Genomic DNA, 21,858 nt, shown 5'->3' with positions numbered 1-21,858 from the left:
CTGGTAATCTTTTAGTTTTTAACTGCTAGACTTTAATATCACTGCAGTGTTTGTCTGCTTTGTAGCAAACCTCCCAGTTAGCTGTGGAGCTGAGCTGAATTTGCCATGTCTTTAAGAACTGGAGGAAGGAGAGGAGGTTAGTGTCTCACGGAGAGAATGCATGTTCAAAAGGAATGAGCCATCGAGTTTGGACCCAGGAGCCTCCTGAGTTTTGTTTCCACCTTTTCTGGTTGCTGGTGATTAAAAATACATTATGAATGTTTATTTAGTCACCACAAGAGACTTGGAGACATTGCTGACTCCATTTTCTAGTTCAGTAGTGGGAAATATCATTACTTTGCTCTACAAATAGGAAAAGTGAGGTCAGGTGTGATGAGTAATTAGCCAGAAGTGCACTAAATCACAGTGTTGTCCTGTCAAATAGTTTTTGGTTCAATTCCAGGAGTGATGAGTGCTTCCAGATCTCATTGGTGGTATGGGTGCTCCCAGGTCTGAAGCAGTGCATAGAGTTGACACAGCCCTACTCTTACCTGTGTAGCTGACTGATATCCCTTGAATCCTAAAATCATAGAAAATAAGGATTGGAAGGGACCTCAAGAGGTCATCTAGTTCAACCTCCTGCCCAAAGCAGGACTGTACCCAGCTAGATCGTTCCAGCCAGGGCTTTGTTGAAATGAGCCTTAAAACCTTCCAAGGATGGAGGTTCCACCACCCCTCTAGATAACCTGCTCCAGTGCCTTACCACCCTTCTAGTGAGAAAGTCTTTCCAAATATCTAGCTTAAACCTCCCTTGTGGCAACTTGAGAGCATTGCTCTTTGTCATCTGTCATCACTGAGAACAGTCTAGTGCCATCCTCCTTGGAGCCCCTTTCAGGTAGTTGAAGAATGCTATTATATCTCCTCTCAGTTTTCTCTCCTGAAGACTAAATAAGCCCTGTTCCCTCAGCCTCTCCTCAGAAATCATGTGCCTCAGCCCTCAAACCATTTTTGTTGCCCTCCGCTGGTCTCTCTCAACTTGTCCACATTCTTTCTATAGTGGAGGGCCCAAAACTGGACACAGTACTCCAGATGTGGCCTCACCAGTGCAGAAGAGAGGGGAATCATTACTTCTCTTGATTTGCTGGCAGTTCTCTTACTAATACAGCCCGGTATGCTGTTAGTCTTCTTGGCAATAAGGGCACCCTGCTGGCTCATATCCATCTTATTGGCCACTGTAACCCCCAGGACCTTTTCTGCAGAGCTGCTGCTTAGCCAGTCAGTCCTCAGGTTGTAGCAGTGCATGGGATTCTTCTGTCCTCAATGCAGGACTTTGCACTTGTCCTTGTTGAACCTCATGAGATTTCTGTTGGCCCAATTCTCCAATTTGTCTAGGTCACTATGAGTCGTAGCCCTACCCTCCAGTGTATCTACTACACCCCCCAGCTTAGTGTCATCTGTGAACTTTCTGAGAGTGCAATCCATCCCATCTTCCAGATTGTTAATGAATATACTGAACAAAACTGGCCCTAGATCTGACCCCTGACACAGTCCATGTGATACCAGCTGCCATCTAGACACTGAGCCATTGATTACTAACTGTTGAGCCTGACAGTCCAGCCAGCTTTCTGTTCACCTTACAGTCCATTCACCCAACCATACTTCCTCAGCTTGCTTGCATGGATGCTGTGGGAGATGGTATCAAAAGCCTTGCTGAAGTCAAGGCATATTGTGTCAACTGCTTTCCCCATGTCTACAGAGCCATTTTTCTCATCATAGAAGGCAATCAGGTTGTTCAGGTATGACTTGCCCTTGTTGAATCCACGTTGACCGTTCCTAATCGCCTTCTTCTGCAAGTGCTTAGAAATGGAATCTGAAGGCCTGCTCCATGATTGTTTTGGGGACTGAGGTGAGGCTGACTGGTCAGTAGTTCCCTGGATCCTCCTTCTTCCCTTTCTTAAAGATGGGCACTATATTTGCCCTTTTACACTTGTCTCCGCCAATCGCTATGAGTTTTCAAACAATAATCATATCAGCCAACTCCCTCAGCACCCTCGGATGCATTGCAGGCAGCCCCAGGGACTGGTACATTTCCAGATTTTCTAAATAGTCCCTAACCTGTTATTTTAGCACTGAGGGCTGCTCACCTCCTCCCCAAACTGTGCTGCCCAGTGTAGTAGTCTGGGAGCTGACCTTGCCTGTGAAGACCAAGGTAAAAAAGGCTTTGAGTATTTCAGCTTTTTCCTCAACATCTGTCACAAGGTTGCCTCCCCCATTCAGTAAGGGACCCATACTTTCCCTGACCTTCCTCTTGTTGCTACCATACTTGTAGAAACCCTTCTTGTTACCCTTCACATCCCTTGCTAGCTGCAACTCCAATTAATTGCGCTTTGGCCTTCCTGACTTCATCCCTGCATTCCCAAGCAATAATCTCATACTCCTCCCAAGTTGTTTGTCCAAACTTCCACTTCTTGTAAGCTTCCTTTTTGTGTTTAAGCTCACCAAAGAGTTCTCTGCTAAGCCAAGCTGGTTGCCTGCCATATTTGCTATTCTTCTTAAACATTGGGATGGTTTGTTCCTGTGCCCTCAGGAAGGTTTCTTTAAAAGCTTTCCTGGTCTCCTGTCCCCCTCAGACTGGCCTCCCAGGGAAAGACCCAGCCCCACACAAATGCACACGCAAGCCCATAGCTGACAGGACTGGCACTGGGACTTCTGAGGAGTCTATCCATAGTGACTGTGCTTAGACCTGCCAGCCATAGTGCCTGTGCCAGGGTAATCTGCCCCAGGCAGAACTGTTAGAGCTGCTTTATGCTTCTTTGGCCCTTTCCCCTGCAATTCAGGGGCCAGAGAAAGGGGTATGGATTTCACCGTCCATTTGCAATCCCTTCAGAAGGTGCTGCTTAAATCACAGATTTGATCACAGATCTGTAGCAAGGTTATTTCATTTTATCATTTTAAGCTCTACATTCCTAACTATTGTTTTTTCTGCTCTGTAGGGGAGAAACCCTTCGCTGTGGTAGCACATAGTAAACAAAGCTTTTAGCCATGTTATGCAAGATGCTCTTTTTTTTTTTCCTCAGTTAAAAATAGATTGAAATTATGTCTCAAAGCCAAAGTATTTTTAAACCACTGGAAAACTCCTCTCTGCTATGTGGAGCAGTATCATATTAATTAGCATTCATTTATCCTCTTTTCCATCAGACAATTAACTATACAAAACTTATTTTCTACACCACAGGAGTCTTTTGTAAAACATTAGAATTGTAATGCGTTGAGCATTTTGCTACCCTAGCACGAGACTTAAGTATTGAAATTTGTTTTACCTAAGCACTTCTGTGGGAGAAAGATTTGGTGCTTGGTATTCATGCATGCAGTAATATTGTAGCCTTTTAAACATGAATCAATCCTTCTATCTTTGCCTTTATTATAGATGCATTTCATTGCAACTTTTTTGTTAGATTTGAATTTCTTCTTGTGACAGGCAAGTATTTCTGTGGGTGATTATCTTTACTGGAGTCACTGTATGGTTAGACTTAGATGAGCTTAAAGGTAGCAAATTCCCTTCTTCAGGTCTCTGGGAAAAAGGCAGATACAGCCTAGGTTATATAGGAGATAGAACAAAAGCCCGTACAGAACTCGATATGTAGATAAACACAGGATATAAGAGATGTGGAAAGGATCACCTATAAGTGAAAGAGCGAGACCATTCAGGAGGGTTGTTATCACCTGAGGAGTGCAGAGATTGGTGGGCATCAGATAGATTATAATGGTTCATGAAGTCAATATCTGCATTAGGTCCCTGATTGTTAGTGTTCAGTAAGCTAATTAATTTTTTGTTTCTGGGCTGTCTTTTAAAAGTGTTTTCCTAATTTCCCTTGAACATAAGGGCTGTGAGGTCAGATGGGGGAGTGGTTTTTCTGTGAGAAATATTCACTCTGGTGCATAGTTTTTTGTCTAGTTTCACCCACATAGTTTCCATGAGGGCATTTGGTGCACCAAATATACTGTTATCTACAGTCAGCACTGCATCTGTTCTGGGGAGGGTACTCTTAACACCTATCTTACCAAACTGAAAACTCCCTTTACCCTGCAAGGACACTCCAGCAGAGCAAGAGACTGTATCTTCGAAATAGCCACCTAAATACCCAGAACAGCCTACTACAATACAAGCAGAAAACTCCCACTGACTGCACACCCTTGGATGTCAACTCCCATTCCACATTTGAACTGATAAGCAGGATCATCAAACAATTACAGCCTGTGCTTGGAAATGACCAGACCTTGAGAGAAGTATTCCAATCTGTCCTTCCCACCTCTCCCCTCCCCTCCCCTCCCCCAGCTTTCAGACAGCTCCCGACTTCACCCAACTCCTCATCAGAAACAACCTCACTGCTTATCAGCAGGCACCAAATGGGACACAACTGTGCTTTAACAAGAAACACAAAACCTGTCAACTCATCTCTATTGATACAACAATCAGCACCCCACTCCATGAAACCATCAGAATTCATGGATCCTATACATGTCTAGCCCAAAATTTGGTACACCCATCCAATGTACCAAATGTCCTTATTGCTTCTTCTCTTCACCATTTACCAATTACAGTGGCCTTTGACATGGGACCTCTGTAAGTGTTATGGAACCATGCATTTAAAAGGTAATTTGATTTTATGTACCTCAGTTTTTGGGAACCTAATATGAGACGCCGTATAGGAACATGCTGCTCAGAAAGTGTTGAGTTGTTTGAGCTCCTGGTGTCCTCTAGGATGTCTCAATTTGGGTGTCCAAAATCACTAGTGTTTTTTCACAATGAATACTCCTGTAAATGAGATGGTTTTAATTTTGTCATAAAACAAAGAGAACTTTAAGGAACAAGTTATAGAAATGTCCATGCCTGGAAGAGGAAATCCTTATTTCACCTTGTTAGCAGAAGTGAGTGATGAGGAGGACAGTTAAGAAGACATTGTACTGCAGTCAATCTTAAACTCAGATTATTGGGAAAGCCATTATTAACTGAGATTGCAAGCATATTTTCCCTACTATCTTCTTCCCCCTACATATGCAGTGTGTCCATTGAAGCCAATGAATGATCCATGCTTGTGGTGACAGTTGCAATCTCCCTAGGGAATGTGGGAATAATTTGCCTACCCAATGAAGTCCATCTTTCTGACAACATCACAATGATCCAGCACAAAGTCTGGCAGAAGATAAATGCTGTACATATTATCTAGAGATGCTGAAAAAGTCAATTTAGCAATGCCTGATACAGTAACTAAAAGGTTCAGTAAAGTGGGCTTTCTTTTGAAAATTAGGCTCATTAATCAGTATATCAGAGTTGAACATCACAAGAACTAGACATTGATAACACTATAAGCTTCATGAGAAACATCTCATCATTAAGAAAGTGTCAAGATTTTATATTCTGTTAGTGGGCATCAAAGTGAGAACACAGAACTTTCTTCAGCTTTCAGAGCAGAGGTGATTGGAGAGGACACCTCCATTCTTACTGGATCAGTTCAGCTGCTGTAGCCCTTTGCCTAGTGCTAACACTGTGTGCTTTGTCTGCAGTGTCTAGCATCTAATTTATCTAACAAAGGGAAGATAACTGTCGCAGCTGATAAAACCAGCTATTAGTGATGTCAACCTCAAGTTATAGGCGCTTCTAGTGAGCCAAGGCTAGGACATACTTTAGAAACACATGCATTTCATTACTCACAATGAGTTTGTAGAATTTGCAAAGTGAAAAACTAGTTCTTATTCTGTATTTCTTTGAATGTAAGAATCACTTTTTAAAGCATTAAAAAATAGCCTGTCTTAAATTTGAATTTAAAAAGTAAGAAAAGAGTAAGAATAAGAATAAAAAGATATAGTGGCTGCATCTCTAGTAGATCTTTTATTTATTTCCTAATAAATAAAAGAGAGAAAATATGGGTTCCCTTCTAAATTCAAGGGTATCTTATAATGGAATAAATATGGAAATAAGTTGCCATTATAGGTTGTTAATAGCAGTTTGTGCTAAGCCAAGCATTATCAAATTCACTTAGTACTAATCATGGATCAGGCCCCACTGTGTTAGACACTATACAGAGAAGATCTATAAAGCAAAGTCATTGCCTCTGTGAGCTTTGACTCAGTGTCAGACAGGAGGTGACAGTCAACTGGGTTGAGAGGGTGACGTTCATAGATTCATAGATGGTTAGGGGCTGGAAGGGACCTTGCAGATCATTGGGTCCAGCCCCCCTGCTCTAGGCAGGAAGACAACTGGGGTTAGGTGACCCCAGTCAGGTGACTGTCCAGTCTCCTCTTGAAAACCTCCAGGGTAGGTGACTGCACCACCTCTGGGCTCTGGAGGAGTTTTTCCTGGTATTAAGCCTGAAGCGGCCTTCCAGGAATTTGTATCCATTGGTCCTGGTCTTCCCTGGGGGTGCCCTAGTGAACAGTTGTTCACCGAGCTCCTGATGCACTCCTCTGATATAGTGGTAAGCCACGATCAAGTCTCCTCTCAACCTTCTCTTCTTTTAGGCTAAAGAGGCCCAGGTTCCTCAGCCTTTCCTTGTATGGCTTGCCTTGCAAGTCGCTGATCATATGTGGGGGCTCTTTTCTGGACCCTCTCAAGTTTTTCCACGTCCTCATTGAAGTGCAGCACGCAGAACTAGATGCAGTAGTCCAGCTGCGGTCTCACCAGTGCTGAGTACAGCGGGAGTATCATTTCCTTAGTTTTACATGGGATGCTATGGTTGATGCATGCCAGCGTGTTATTTGCCATTCTGACCATCGCCTCGCACTGACAGCTCATATTCATGTGATGGTCAATCAGTACCCCTTTCTGCCATGGTGCAAGTCAAGCTGTCACCACCGAGCCTGTATGTATGTTGAGGGTTGTTTGCCCCCAGATGGAGCACCTTGGAAGCATTAAACTTCATTTGGTTCCAGTGTGCCCAACTCTCGAGCCTGCCCAGGTCTGCCTATATCTGCAACCTATCTTCTAACGTGACCACACTGCCCCATAACTTGGTGTCATCTGCGAACTTGGCCAATGAGCTTTTCACTCCCCCACCCAAATCATTGATAAAGATGTTGAAAAGCGCTGGCCCAAACAGAGACCCCTGAGGGACACCACTGGCCACTTTGTGCCAGGATGATGCAGATCCATTCATGAGAAATCTCTGGGCCCTAGCCTGTAGCCAGTTTCTCACCCACTGAACCATTGAGCACCTGAGTCCACAGTCTTCCAGTTTTTCCACAAGGATATTGTCGGCTACTAGATCAAAAGCCTTTTGGATGTCTAGGTATATAACGTCTACCTCATCTCCCATGTCCAGGTGGCGAGAGACCTGTTCTTAGAAGAAGATGAGATTGGTAAGACAAGACCTACCCATGACAAAAAGTCATGCCAGGTTACAGTAAAAGCAAGGTTACAGTAAAAGAACAGAGTTTAGCAGGAGAGCAGAAGTCTGGCCTTTTTTGAAATAGAGAAACCCAGAAATTGGCAGGCTAAATCATATTTGTAATATCTTTTCATTCATTTTTTTATCCTTAACTGTTCTCAACCTCTCTAATTTCATGTGGCAGAGAATTCCATAGAGCAATTTTGCATTATGTAAATATAATCTTTGGCTTCATTTGGAACTCTTAAACCATAACACTAAAGTGCTTTTTTCCCTTTTTATTAATGCAATATGAAATATTAGCACTAGGATTCAGAAGAATTACCTTATTTTAATCCACATAGTGTTTCTAGTATAACATTAGTCCTCTTGATTAATTTTATAAAATATCTGTTCACACTGCACTGGTTATCTGACCATATTGTACATTGAAACTGAAATGTCTGATCCTGCCACTTCGTGCTGACTTCTGCTTTCCACGTTTTTATTTTTAGTGCTATAGGTTTTCACAGTGCTAAGTACATACAATAAAAAAGCCCGAGGCTGAATTGATTCAGTCTTTGCAGGTTAGTTTAAGATGCAGAGAGTAAATTGAAACAGAAGTGAAGAGACATTTACCTTTGATTCAAGAAATGCAGCCACATGCCTACAGTGGCTCAGGCCAGCTGCCGAGGGGTGCTAGAGCACGGCTCTCTGGTACTTAGCCAGCATGGGCTGTGTGTTAGCTTCCTCTTCCTGCTGCCTCTGAGGTCTCTGGGATTTGCAGTCCAAAATCACAGCAGCAGGATTCTGCAGGGTTGCTTATCGCTTCCTTTTCCTACTTTCAGGTGCCTCTGGGATATGTCCACAGTCACAGCCAGCAGTAAATTTGAGTGGGGCAAGGGGTGTTTAACCTACCTCCCTGGCCTCAGACCCCAGCTGGGGTTTGCCTGGTGGGGGCAGTCCCATTTCTTCCCCCCTGCCTTTTCTGCCTGCAGACTAGGCTGCATCCCCAGCCGGGCTTGCCCTCCCCACTAGTCAGCCAGCCTTCACTGCTCCAGCTAGGGACCAGAGATGTAGCGCCAGTCCTGCTCTCTGGAGCAGACAGCACAGCACAGCCCAGCCCTGGGCTGCAAAGCATGCTGGGATGCTGGGGGACTGTGATTTAACTTGAACTAGGAAGGGGTCTGGGACAGAATTCTGACACAAATCAGTTACCCTGGTTTGACCCAAATCACTTAAACCTGGTTGAATGTAGTATCAGACTTATCTTAAACCAGTTTCAGCCATTTTAAAACTGGTTTATGTGCACTGAGCTTCTGTTCTGCAACAAGTTTAAACCAGTTTCTGATCACTTAAACCAGTTTATGTGTAACTTCTGTCTCTAGCCGGTGTGTCTGTGCATGTAACACCATGAAAACTTAAGTCACAGGATCCATCTGTTCTACTATGCAAAACTCTATCACCCATTTGACTGCATTCAACATCATTTGGATATTTTGGGTAGTTCTGTGAGTGGTCTGAAATAACATTTGTTTTAATTTTAACCTTAGGAGTTCTGAATGTTTAGCTCCTATCCTTTCTGGATGTTGAATGTTGAAGTTGAAACCCAACTTCCAAATGAAAATTATATTTAACATATTAATTGATGGGTTTTTTTCAGATACTGTTTACACTTAGTGAACAAAAATCCTATGTTTTTTGATTCCTCTTTGGGAAAACTAAAGGCTGTTTTGAAATTCAGATGATCATGTCAGATGCTAATACAGATACAAAAATCAATCTCCTTAGCTAGTGCTTCAGAGCATTTAAAAAGAGCATTTTTTAAGAAGAAAGTAAGTAAATTTAGGACTCAGGTATGTTTTCCACTATTGGTGTTGCTATTATAGAGATTTCAAGCATAACTCAACCAAACCCATAGGTTTAGTATTCTATAAACTCATCAGCTCCCAGCCAAAATATTTTTTAATGAAAATATGCAGGATGTTAATGTTTTTGGCAAGAAAAGCTATGAAATTTTCAAGTGGTATATCGCCAGGCCTTGATTTATTGCCTACTGAGAAAAATCTTTTAGCCATAGCTGCTTTCTGTTTCTTGCAGCTAAAAGTTCACAGAGGATGCTGCAAATACTCTCAAACCCAAATACTGTACTCAACTTCATCAGAAACACTGACCTGGTCCTTGACTGTTCTGCAGTCATAGATAAAAGGCTGTCTGGGAGAGCTGTTAGTACATTTAACTTTGTTAATTGGAATTAGTCTGGGAAACATGAGCTTCAGGAATCAAATGTCTTAGCTTAACCTTAGCTTTTTCTTCTAATATCTTAGTGGAGAGCTGTAATGGATGACTATGTATTATATAGTTCTTCTGAGGAATTGGGAATATAAAATACAGTTTCAATCAAAAACACCATTTTGTTTTTTTGCCAAGGATTCAGCCAAGATAAATGTTTGCATCACTTCTTGGGTTGAGAAATTAAAATTATTTATTAGCCTATTTAGACCAAATAAACTAGTCTTGGAGGAGACCAAGGCATTGATTCAGGTCTAGTGGTTAAAACAATAGGCTTTGAGATGGATATATTCTGCTTTTGTTTTCCTCCTGACTTGCGGCATTACTTTAGATAAGTACCTGAATGTGTTTGCTTTTGTTATTCAAAAAACACCGCTTCAGTTTAGGGCAAAGTAAACCCCCGTGTTGTGTACAGTTATGTCTTAACCTACCTCTCCGGTGGCGGGGAGGGGAGGGCGAGCTGCCAGTGGGCAGACCAGTCCCTGGGCTGGGGGGGGATGTGAGGGGCTGGCAGTGTGTCCCCCACCCCCCAGACAGCACCCACCTGCAGGCACCCAGCTCAGAGGGAAGGACTGGGCCTCCATGTAGCTCTTGCAGGCAGGCAGGCTCCAGGGGGGGAAATAAAAAAAGATCAGGCTTGCTGCTTTTTTTTTTCCTTCAGTGGAGCCTGCCTGCATGGGCTGCCTGCACAGCCCCTAAGCCACACAGGGCCCGGTGCTTTGCTCTGTGGCTGTAGGGCAGCAAACTAAAACTCCTTGGAGTATTAGTTTGCTGTGCCCAAAAGTCAATTAAGACGCATTGTGCTGCTGAATGTGGTACAGTGGCTAGAATTAATGTGCAATACGCCACCAGTGTGTGCAAACACCTACTTCATTAAAGTGGTGCAAAAGCATTTAACCCACTTTAAAGTGTCTTGCACACATACCCAGACTTAACTGATTTGGGTTAAACTAGTTTATGGAACTTCTGTCCCAGACCCCTTCCTGATTTTAGTTAAATCACAGTCCCCCAGCATCCCAATATGCTTTTCATCCCTGGGCCAGGCTGGGCTGTCTGCTCAGAGCTCCAGCTGGCTGAGAAGGGGGTGGGGGACTGCAGCCGAGGTCTGCCTGGCAGGGACACAGCAGCATTTACCAGGCTTGCCCCTGCCTTGCCCTCCCCTCACCACTCACTGCTCAAGCAGGGATCCTACTCCCACCCTCACCTCTCACACATGGACCCCAGCGGCATGGTTACCCCCATGTTCGCTAAAGCTGACAGGTGTCTGTGTGTGTGTGTCTCCAATTTCACTGGAACAAAGGCAGACAGAACAGTATCTGTTTAAAGTTTTTTTTTTCCTGAGCAAGCCAGTGGCTTGCAAATGCTTTGCAAAATGTCTGTACCGTGCGGTAAGAAGAACTTGAACTAATGAGGGAGAGGCTTTTGTTTTCTTGATGGGCTAATAAGCTTTGTGTTATGATAAGCTCTCTGCTGGCTGCTGGCTTGTTTCAAAGCCAGGGGCATCTCACACCCTGAAACCCTTATATCAAAGGAAGTTTCACTCTGCAGTGATTAATAATGTTGGTGATTGCCTCTACGCATCAGTTATTGAGCCTGGTTAGAGCGTAGTTTCCCCATCCCAAAATCTGTCAATGTTCAACAGGGGACAGAGAGAGGTGTGAGAAATGACCTAGTTTGCAGTGAATGGGACCGGTCAGTGCTATCAGTCTGAGATTTAGGCAAATACGAAGCACTAGCTAGCAGGGTAATACAAATGCATACAGTCCACACAAGCAGTTTCACCTTCCCCTCCCTCCTCCACCCTTTGCCTCAGAGTCCTAACCACGGCTGGGGTCTGGCAACACTCCTTGCCCCTTGAGCTGCAAGTGGCGGAAAAGCCGGGTGAGGGCTTGCTTCCCCTTCCCCCTCCCCCTCCAGGCACACCCTGGCTGAGGACTGTGCAGGCCAGGGTGAGATTTTAAATCCTTCTCTAAGCAAAGCATTGTGCTGGGACCTGGCCACACCCTCCTCTCAGATTAGTACTGTGGAAGGGTGGGCTCACTGTAGTGCCCCCTGGCTTCTGGCCTGAGCCACTGCAGGGATGTGCCTGCATTTCCTGAATCAAAAGTGAATGTCTAGCCACTTGCAGATCGGTTCAATCTGTACAGGTTGGACTAAACTGCAAAGATTGAAAGAATTCAGGCTCAGGCTTTTTGAATGTCTGTCCCTAGCCTTTGAGACTAAAGGGACATTTAAAGATTCTTAGAAGCTGGTTGGGCACCCTTATCTGCCAAATCACATTTGGATTGTCCAGTTGGGCTTCTGTTGGAGGTAACTTTTATGAGTGCTGAAGGGTACACAACTGAGATAAGATCCCCCTAGAACAAATTTTTTGTGCCCACCATTTTAATGGATGAGGTGAAATATCATTTCATTGTCTTCATTTTGGAATACAGTTGGTCTGTGTTAATGTTGGATGAGTTAAGAGATAAGAAAGTCATGTCAGAGGAGGCAGGGAAAGGGACAGCAGGAGCAAAAGACTGTACAATCTATTCCTTCTTTCCTGAGTGTTAAGGTACCCCTTCAGCTGTAGTTCAAGAACCTCAGTCAATTATGTTTGTATTGCAGTAGTGTCCTGGATCCTTTAATCAGGGAACATGTCTCCATTGTACTAGGTGGTATAGGGATAAAGAAAAAAAACATATCTACTCAGAAGAGCTTGTACATGACTGTCAGCTAGGATGATGCAGGTGGATGAAACAGTGAAGTGGGGTGGAGAGGGTGAGTGAACAGCACTGCAGTGGAATCAGGTTTCTTCCAGCAATCTGAAGTAAAACAGAACTGGAAACTGTTTATTGAGAACTGTTTACCAAAACCGTAAATTTCTACTGAAAAAGTTTCTGTGGCTTTGGGGAGGAATCTGAAGAGTCCTGGAGCCCTTATAAAAGAATGTAAACAATTTGAAAAATCCTCCACAAAATACTTCCAAGTCTTTGGAAAAGTAATTCCCAGCCTTTTTCATGGTATGTGTTTTCTTTCAGTGAACTGCTTTTCAGAGTTTATTGGAAGGATATGATGTATAAATACCCTTTCTCCTCCTGTTTACGGTTAGAAAGGAAAAAGCAACATAAGAAAGACATGGGTTCCAACAGCATTAAACCACAGGAAAATTATGCATGAATACATGCTTGGCACTAAAGGCAGGGATAAGACCGTTCTTCTTGCCTATGAAGGACACCCCGTCTTGGGGTCATAGAAGTTTTACATGTGGTTTGGAGTCTCTTTAATAGCCTTAATTAAATTCTAAACCAAACATTTTTGGTGACACTAAATGGCAAGTTGGATAGTTTCCTGATATCTTACTCATGTATTTTTTGTACTTGCACATTACTTATTTCCTTTATGATTAGGTAATGCACAGGCTCCCTATGCTACTCTTGAGCAGTTAGACTCTGCTTAGCAAAATGATTTGTCAAACTGGACTGAAAAACCTGAGTGGGAGGTTGCCAGTTAGAAGGGGAGAAAAAAAACCCACATCCTGAAATCCTTGTGTCATCAGTGGAGGGGGAAGGGTGTTGAGAGCAAACATCTTTCCCATTTCCAGTTCCCTTTCTGTCTGTAGAATCTCTACTTTGTCACCACATGGGGACTGTTAGACTAGAAGAGAGGTTTAAATACAAATAAGTAGATAGTGGCTCAGAAGTGTATATATCCAAAGTATTTTGCAAGCACACATGCAATGTCACCTACCTGAAAAAAGAAGCTATAGCTCTGTCCACCGATAGCTGAACATATGGCTGTCCTCAAGCCCATGCCCCTTGACTACTTACACCAAAAAAAGAGCTCCTGAGTTCAACCCACAGCAGTGATCCATTTCATCTGTGGAAGCTCTGCTGAACTGCATAGTATGAAGTTGAAACCTCCACTGACTGTGCTTTCTAGCCTACCACTCTGTGAATGTTTAGAGCAGGGGCGGGCAACTATTTCAGCTGGAGGGCCACTTCATGAGTTTTGGTGAGCTACTGCGGGCCACAGGGTAGCTCTGCCTCTTGACAGGTGCCCCGCCCCCTGGTAGCCATCTTGGTACTGGAAGTCCCTCCCCCTAATCTTTGTCATCGGAAGTCCCTGCCCTTGGCCCAGAAGTACTTCTTTTTCAGAAGCGGGTTTGCCATCTTGGAACCAGAAAAAAAAAATTATCTCCTAAAAACCTAACATCCACAATAACATATTTTAATTTTATTTAAAAAAAGACTTTTTTTTTGTCCTGGTTTGTGTGTGTTTGCATTGTGTATATAGAGGTGATTTCATAATAGCTCAAAATGAAGTCTTACTCTTGTACATTGCGGGGGGACAGGGGTATGTGTATGGGTGGGTTGGTGAGTATGGGGTTTGTGTGGGGCTGTGGGTGTATGTTGAGTGTGGGGGAGGGTTTGGTGGTATATGTGGATGTGGGTGGGTATGGAGGGTTTGTGGGGGGGTGTTTGGGGATGTGTGGGTCGGTATGGGGGGTGCAGGTGGGGGAGAGTGTGTTTGTGGGTTTGCAGATGAGGGTTTGTGGGTATGGTGGGGTGTGCATGAGAGCCCCCCTGTGCACCCCATAGTGAGTCAGCACCTGGCCCCGCCCCACAACAGCCCACCGCCAGCAGCACAGCCCCAACATGCCCCACACCTGCTCCGGACTGACCCCAGCAGGAGTGGATCAGGCAGATGTATGCATAGCCCTGACTTGGCTCCCACCCCTGCTCTGCACTGCCCACCTGTGGTGTACCCTGCTGCCCCTGGGCACACAGTGGGGCTGGAGCAGCTCTGCGCTGGACTGCCTTTCTAGGTAGCTGAGGCGGCAGCAGTTGCTGGCCCTAGCCCTGCAATTCTGGCGGGGACCCATGTGCAGCACTGACCTGCCCGGCACCTGCTGCAGACCCAGCTGCTCATGCTGAACAGCTGCAGCAGCAGTGGGGCTGGTAGGGTAGTGCATGCTCAATGTGGGGGAAAAGCAGCCCGTCGCCCTCACTGCTGCCCAGTGCTTCCTGTAGCAGCCCTGCGGAGCCTGCTGGGCTGCCTTGCGGCTCCTCTGCACTGCCCCCACTGCCGCACAGGGTGGCCTGGAGGTGGGGGTGACAGCACAGGGCAGCTCAGTGCAGGCTCCGCATGGCTGCTGCAGGAAGCACTGGGCAGTGGTGAGGGGAAGAGGCTGCTTTTCCCCTATGCCAAGCATATGCTGCTGCACTGGCGCTGGTGTTGCTGCAGCTGTTCAGTGTGAGCGGGTGAGTCTGCAGCAGGTGTGGGGCAGGTCAAGACTGTGCATAGGTCCCTATCAGTACCACTGGACTGGGTCCAGCAGCTGCTGCCTCCTGGGTTGCCTAGAAAGGCCCCAACCCCGCTGTGTGCCACTGTGGATGTGCCACTGTGGGACGATGCCCGGGCCAGACAGGACTGAGGGACCCACCGTGGTCCAGACAAAGCCCCTCCACAGGCCAGATCTGGCCCACGGGCCAAATCTGGCCCACCCGTGGTTTAGAGCCTACTTTTGTGCTACAGGCCTTGTGCTACAGGAAGTCTACCAAGAGCAGCGTCACAGCTTTCTGTCCCTAACTGCCTACCTTAGATGTTAGGATGAAAGAGGCAAGGCAGGAAGAAAAGGCAAAGTTTTTGCTTTTGTCAAATAACAAGAAGCACAAGTGTACCCCAGAAGGCCAGACGGTCAGTACTTAATTTTTTTGTCCCCCAATTTTAGGTGAAACTTGTGCTGTACCAAACGATGATACATTGGTGGGAAAAGTGGATGAGAAAGCCAGTGACCACCATCCCAGAAAAGCTGGTAACCCATTTTAAATATGATGCATTAAATAGCTATTATTAACCAATTTAGGTCAAGGATAAGGCCAATCTGTCTTTCTCTTTTAGAATGTATCATCAAGTCAATAGGAAGCCCCGTTCAGATGGCTAAGATACAGCAAACATTTGGAACTTGGATGCAGGAGCCTGCAAACACAAGTGATGAAAGAATTTGGCTCACAATGCATTTTTTGGGTACGGCAAATACAACTGCAGGGATCAAGTGGATTAATAATTTTGTCCTGTGTTTGTTCCCTTTTACTCTTTTAGTCACATCCATGTACTTTAGAAATATCCTATGTAAAATTGACTGAAGATGCACTTTTGTGGGAAAGGCTGTTGTCCCACATGGAGAAATGCCAAAGATGTGATTGCAATGTGGAGGTCACTTTTTAAACCCACATATCAAGCATATATTTAAAAACAATCATTTGCTCTCAGAATATAGCTGGACATGCATCTTGGTTTCCTAAGGAGAGTTTTAGCTGGTGCTGGCTGGAAAAATTCTCTCCAAGGAAATTTTACGTGTTCCATCAGCTAAAAAGTTGTTAATTGTGCATTTATTCATGGACAACACTTTTAAAAAACAAAAACAAGTGTAAAGTAGACATTTTTGCAGAAAGAAAAAAACAATTTTAGTTGAAAACCCAGGAAAAAAGTAGGAAAATTTTTCTTAGTCCTAGTTGGTGGGATTCCTGGTTACTTGCTTAGGTTTTTTTTTTTTTTTTTTTTTGGTATCATTTTCCCCCTTGACTTAGTTTCCTAAACTGAGGTTGCTGTGGTTAAGCAAAACAGCACGAGAGAAAGGAAAAAGCATGGGAATGGCCTAGGTTCTGAGTGAGGTGTATTTAATGTAGAATCCATTTCCAATCTCCAGTTGAATGGTATCAGTCTTCCTGCAGTATACACATTGTACAACAAATCTTGATTTGGATTTAACAGTGTTTAGGCACCTACCTCCCACTGAGAACAATGGAATTTAAGCACCTAAATCAGTTTTAAGGATTTGGATTTTGTTTCATGCGTGTTCTAGCTCTGAGGCATGTTGAAAGCATGGCTATAATTTTTAATACGAGTCGGGAACTTGATTGTCACGATTTTAGTTGAAGCAGGGTAGATGGGGCAGATAAATAAACCAACCAGAGGACTTTTCTTCCCTTCCCTTAGGAAACTTTATAAAAGAATATGAAAATTCAAATGCACTGCTGAATGACAGCTACAAGATGATTAACCTCACGGGGATCTTTTATGGATGTGGCCATGCGATATATAACCAGTGTCTGTACTACCAAAGAGGAGGAACCAATCTCATTGTGAAGTAAGTCCATCTTAACCTGGTGGAGGTGTGGCATTCCCCATAGCCATAAGATATTATTAGAGGAAAAGCATGTATATAGGTTAGCATGGTGGAGATTAACTTCAGGTGGCAAAGCAGCAATAGTTTATGTAATGTTTTATGTTTCCTTTGGGGTTATTGTGGGCAAAAATGAGAGGAATGGTCAGTGATATCTAACTTGGTATCTGGTACTAGAAATAGGTCACAAAAACCCAGGGCTGAAATCTTAATCTGTAGTCCAGATGTTTAGTTCCTCCTGATCTTGTGGGGGTGGGAGAGGTTTAAGGAATTATTTTAGGCACCTCTTTTCTTGGCGTGAAGTTGCATTGCACAATTTTTTACAAAGTTTTAAGCTACAGACCTTTTGGGTCCCTCCCTCATCTAATAATGGTGATGTTTAGAGCACCTGGGCTGCAAGACTGATGATGTCACGTGCAGAGGTGGAATTCGTGATATGTAACTAGAAACTCAGTTGTTAACAGGCTTTTGTCCTATGACCTGTACTGTTCTGAATAGTATAGTCCTCAAACCTGCAGTTTGGACTCTTGCAGTGAAGTCAGAAGTGGAAACTAAGGACTTCAGTACATTTGAGGATTTTAGTGGCTTTCCTCTTGGTGTTTTTCCTCTTGCTGTGCATAAACTACAATGGATAAAGTAAGGCATCAAATGAATGCAGAGTGACTGCATGAGCTGGCAGACGTCCTTGAGGAGTGCTGGCTTCATTATCTCAATGCATGTCATTAGCAAGTTCTGGGGTTTTTCCACCACATCTGAACCTGGTGAGGCTTGTGGAGATCATGTTTATCTTTTCAGCTTTTATTGAGGCAAGCAGGCAGCCAGTGCAAATCAAAAGTATAACCCAAGTATGTGGGAAGAACCAAACACACAGGTGAAGGGTTAGTTTGCACCTGCTTTTTATTTGAGTCTAGTGTCAGAGCCAAAAACATCACCAGGCTTTGTTACTTCTTTCCAGGCAGATTATAGTCTCTTCTTACTAAATCTACTTGGGTGCCAAAGAATGAAAATAGGTTATGGGGATCACACATTGTTTCTTCTGCCAGAGATACTTGCACTTAAATTCCATCAGATCCTGTTACAAGAATCAAACATACTTCTCTAAGCAGTGTAATATGATATGGAGCCTAGTGCTAAAGCTTTCTGTTCTAAACTTACCTTTTCAGATATCATTTAATCTCTCTAAGAAATTTTCCTTCTTCAGTGCAGAGGAGAGTGTGATCAGTGGGGACAGACTTCATGAATTCTCATGCTTTTCTCCAGTTTCAGTTGGAATAAGCTCTCCTAAGGGGAGGTTTTACACTTGTTTCAAGTAAAGAGCTGGGGAGTAGGCTCAGATGTTTTGTTCATAATGTGAATATTGTTTTGGTGATGCACATTTGTGAAGGATGAAGGTTTTGCAACAAATCTGAGTTTGGCTGTTTACCTCTGGCAATTCTCTCCCAGGATCACACTGCCTACACTGGGAATGCTTTATTTCTCTTTTGTGCTTAATTGAAGAGAATATTTGCAGATTGCTCTCATATCAGGCTGATTAAATGCTGCAGCGTATCATGCTATGGATCCCAAAGTGGAAAGGTTTTAGGAACTATTCCAGTTATACTTGATATTGCTTGGCTAGATTAGATAATCCCCTACAAGGGGAAACTCCACATAACGGAGAGGGATGTCCCAAGTTTTGTTCAGTTTCCACATCATCGTGTTGTGTTTGTGGGGTGGGAAAGAAGCAGAAACAGGCAGTCTCCATATGCAGGCCTTTTGTAGGTCTGCCTCTGTAGAGTTTGTGTCCTCCAGCTCTGTATGGATGTATAGCTCCTGCAGAAGTTGTGCTTCCCTGAAGTGGACTTCATGTTCACCTAGGCAAGGAGATCAGCATGGCCTGTTTTTAGGAACAGAGAGAAGTAAGTTGATGATGGATGATCATTAGTGTGTGCATTTCCCAGAGGCCCTTCACCCATGGAGCAGTTTCACAGGAAGCTCTCACATTGGGGGCACCTATACATATGCCCAATGCCTGCTCCAATTCATGCTAATTGGCTCCAGCAGCCTCAGTGTCTCATGTATTCAGCATCCCATGCTTCAGAATGGCAGTGGGGGTGCTTTAACTAAAGCTCGTTTTATGAGTTTTAGTTAAAGTGCCCCTGCTACCATTTTGAAGCATGTGAATCTGAATACGAGAGACGCTGCAGGAACTTTAATAGAGCGGCTCCTGAGAGCTGCACTAATTAACCCCCTCCTCCATCCCCCACCTCCAGAGCCTGTGTAAAGATGCCCTGGGAGAGCAGTGCACCTCTCGCCCAGATCAGCATGGCCTCCCTTAGAAGCAAAGGGGAATCATCCCATCTTCCTTTGTTGTAGGACTTGGAGTCATTCTAGGTTCTTGTGTTGGATGTTGCAGCTACCTGCATACTTGGAGAAATGATGTGGGCAGTATTGTTAGGTATAAGTCAGACTATCAAACATATTCCTGGTATCAAACTTATTAATCAGAGGAATAAAACACACATTGTGCTTGCCAAAAACGCTATCATTCAGTGGTTAAATACAAGGTGAAAATGTGTCTGAGTAAAAGTTCATTACCCTTTTGGATTAGAGGAGCTCTAAGCAAGTTGCTGAGCACTGTTTGCAGATTATCATTTTATCATCAAGGAATTTCAAGGAATAAAAACAGTTCAGTGCTTCAGAAATGAGACAGTCAGGCTGCCTTGACAGAGGCTGGAGTTGGGTCAGAATGTTGGCTGCAAGTCTGGTCTTTAAAAGAAGAGGTTTTATTCCTTTGATGTGCTTTGTTGATCAAGAGCTTTTCCAAAAATCATTCTGTTTAAGTAGGGGGGAGTTGCAAGGCTGGTGGCCAGCCCAGATAGTCTGCTTAACTCTATAACATTTTCTTGCTTCAGTTCCTCCTCAGCAGAAAACTGATTCCTGCATACGGTTTCCTATTATCAGTTTGTGGCTTCTCCCAGCATCATTTGCAATTAACTTGAGGGACCATTACATTTCTCCTGCAAACCTCTTCTTCCTCTCCCGAGCTGATTTCTTTCATTTAGATAAAAGGAAAAGATTTTGTAGGCTAGAACAAATCCTTTCATAATCTTCCATGTTGTCACACAATGTGGGTTTTGTCTGTTATGATGGTGTTTCTGGCTATTTTCTTTGCTCCTTCTAGCTTGGAAGGTGTTGTGAGTGTGTGGAATTGCTCCTGGGGCATATCTCAGGGACTGTCACTCATTCATTCCCCTTGACCAAGATTCCCACTAATAGCTGCCCACTTGCAACTAATATAACCAGCCACCAGGTATAAATAGAAGGCTAAATATTTATGGTTTCATTTCAGATTTGAGCTTGATACAGGATTGTTCAAAACACTGAAAATTGAAAATGCTTTGCATCATGGTCGCAACTACCTCTTTTCTAACTCCAAGACCTATTTCAATATAGCAGTGGATGAAAAGGGTCTTTGGATCATCTATGCCTCAAGAATTGATGAAAATATCAATGTTGCACATATCGATGAAGAGAAGTTCTCAGCCGTTCGGCATGTCAACACTACGTACCCCAAGTCCAAAGCTGGCAATGCGTTCATAGCATGTGGAGTGCTGTATGTTACTGATACTAAGGATATGAGAGTAACTTTTGCTTTTGATTTGTTGAAAGAGAAGCAGATTGATGCAAGCTTTGAATTACGATCTTCACAATCTGGTCTTGCTATGCTTTCATACAGTCTCAGAAACCAAGACTTGTATACATGGGAGAATGGCTATTTAATGACATACCCTGTGCATTTTGACAGCTGAGTTAGTTAAAAATGATATATCATGCATAGTGAAAAATGCTATTTAAAGCTCTGCGCTATATACATGGGTCTCTTTCCTTAGCATACACAAATCCCCTGTTGGTCAGTGGCAGTTTGTGCGTGCTTAAAAGGGAGATTCAGACCTCTTGTTACTTAAATTATATAGGCCATTTTTGGCTTTATAGAACAAGGGTTTTTAATATTAAAAGTGATACACTATGTGTTAGGACAATTTTTTTTTGTGTTTTTTCCCTACCATGCAGGTTATAATTACATCTAATATACAGTGATTATTAATATACATTAATTATACACTACTGTATCCAGCAGTGCCTACTTTTAAGCCTAAATTGCAGCTACTAGAGCTACATCATTTTCTAGTCAACAGTTATAATCAAGTAGAAATGTCTAAATAATGAGCTCGTGCACACATTTGTTTTTCTATCATTAATACCATGCATTGACTCTATGTAAAAGTTTTCTTTAAAATGCCTGGACATTAATTTTTGTACTAATGTACATATCACCATGACCAAAGTTATACTTTATTTAAAATGGTCCCATAGTTATAGGTCAAAAATCAGCAAGAAATTTTGAAATTTGGCAAATCTGGATAACTAGTCAATAACAGAGATAAATAGCCCAAGCACAAGTTATGTAGATGGTAACGTTACTATACATTGCTGAAATGTGTGAATCTATGTGCAGGGGGAGGGAGAGTCTGCTTTAATGGGAAATGAACGTGGAAGTCATTTTGGTTTCTTGTTTGGCCATAAACCCATCCTTCCCACTCACTGCATGTAAATTATACTTCTTTGTGGAAGTGTCATGTGTTTGCCTTATTGCACCTTCAGTGAATCTGGCCTCAATTTATGGCATACTTCTAGTTAGAAAAAAGAATATAATTTTGTATTGCTACAAATACAGTTGTGAAAATGTTTTTGGAATAGGAATAAATGTCCTGCTCACAGCGCTTACAGACTGCATCCTGTCACTTTATATATTTTGTGTTGGATTACATTGGAGTTGATAACAACTGCAGCTGAGCAATTATAGGTGGGAACTTTCTGACCTCAAAAGCTGGCCATTTTCAGGCTGTATTGAGGAGGGGCCTTAGGTGCTGATTTGCCACTTCAAATGTCCAGATCCAAAATTTAAATCTGCAAAATCTGTGCCTTACTCTGAAGGTGCCTTAATTTCTGCAAGTGAGGCTCCAAACACTCCACTTTGCAATCTCCCTTCAGCTAAAGGCAGCGTGGAATTCC

General features: G+C 43.4%; 1 protein-coding gene across 3 annotated transcripts in view; it reads left to right on the top strand.

Annotated features, from left to right (window-relative positions):
• Positions 1-21,561, top strand: part of GLDN (gliomedin) — a 50,425-nt gene extending 28,864 nt beyond the window's left edge. For 2 of the 3 annotated variants that reach the window (XM_025197020.1, XM_025197019.1), the window contains exons 7-10: positions 15,349-15,432; positions 15,519-15,644; positions 16,617-16,767; positions 20,135-21,561. In XM_025197020.1, coding sequence (XP_025052805.1) covers positions 15,349-15,432; positions 15,519-15,644; positions 16,617-16,767; positions 20,135-20,594 — 821 coding nt within the window. In that variant the 3' untranslated portion in view covers positions 20,595-21,561. The remainder of the gene's footprint in view (positions 1-15,348; positions 15,433-15,518; positions 15,645-16,616; positions 16,768-20,134) is intronic. The other variant, XM_025197021.1, reaches the window with a different exon arrangement.
• Positions 21,562-21,858: the final 297 nt, after the last annotated feature.

Source organism: Alligator sinensis, unplaced genomic scaffold (genome assembly GCF_000455745.1).
Source record: "Alligator sinensis unplaced genomic scaffold, ASM45574v1 scaffold250_1, whole genome shotgun sequence".
In the NCBI taxonomy this organism is placed as follows: domain Eukaryota; kingdom Metazoa; phylum Chordata; order Crocodylia; family Alligatoridae; genus Alligator; species Alligator sinensis.
The sequence above is the reverse complement of the archived record's forward strand: the minus strand, read 5'-3'. Positions and strand labels throughout refer to the sequence as shown.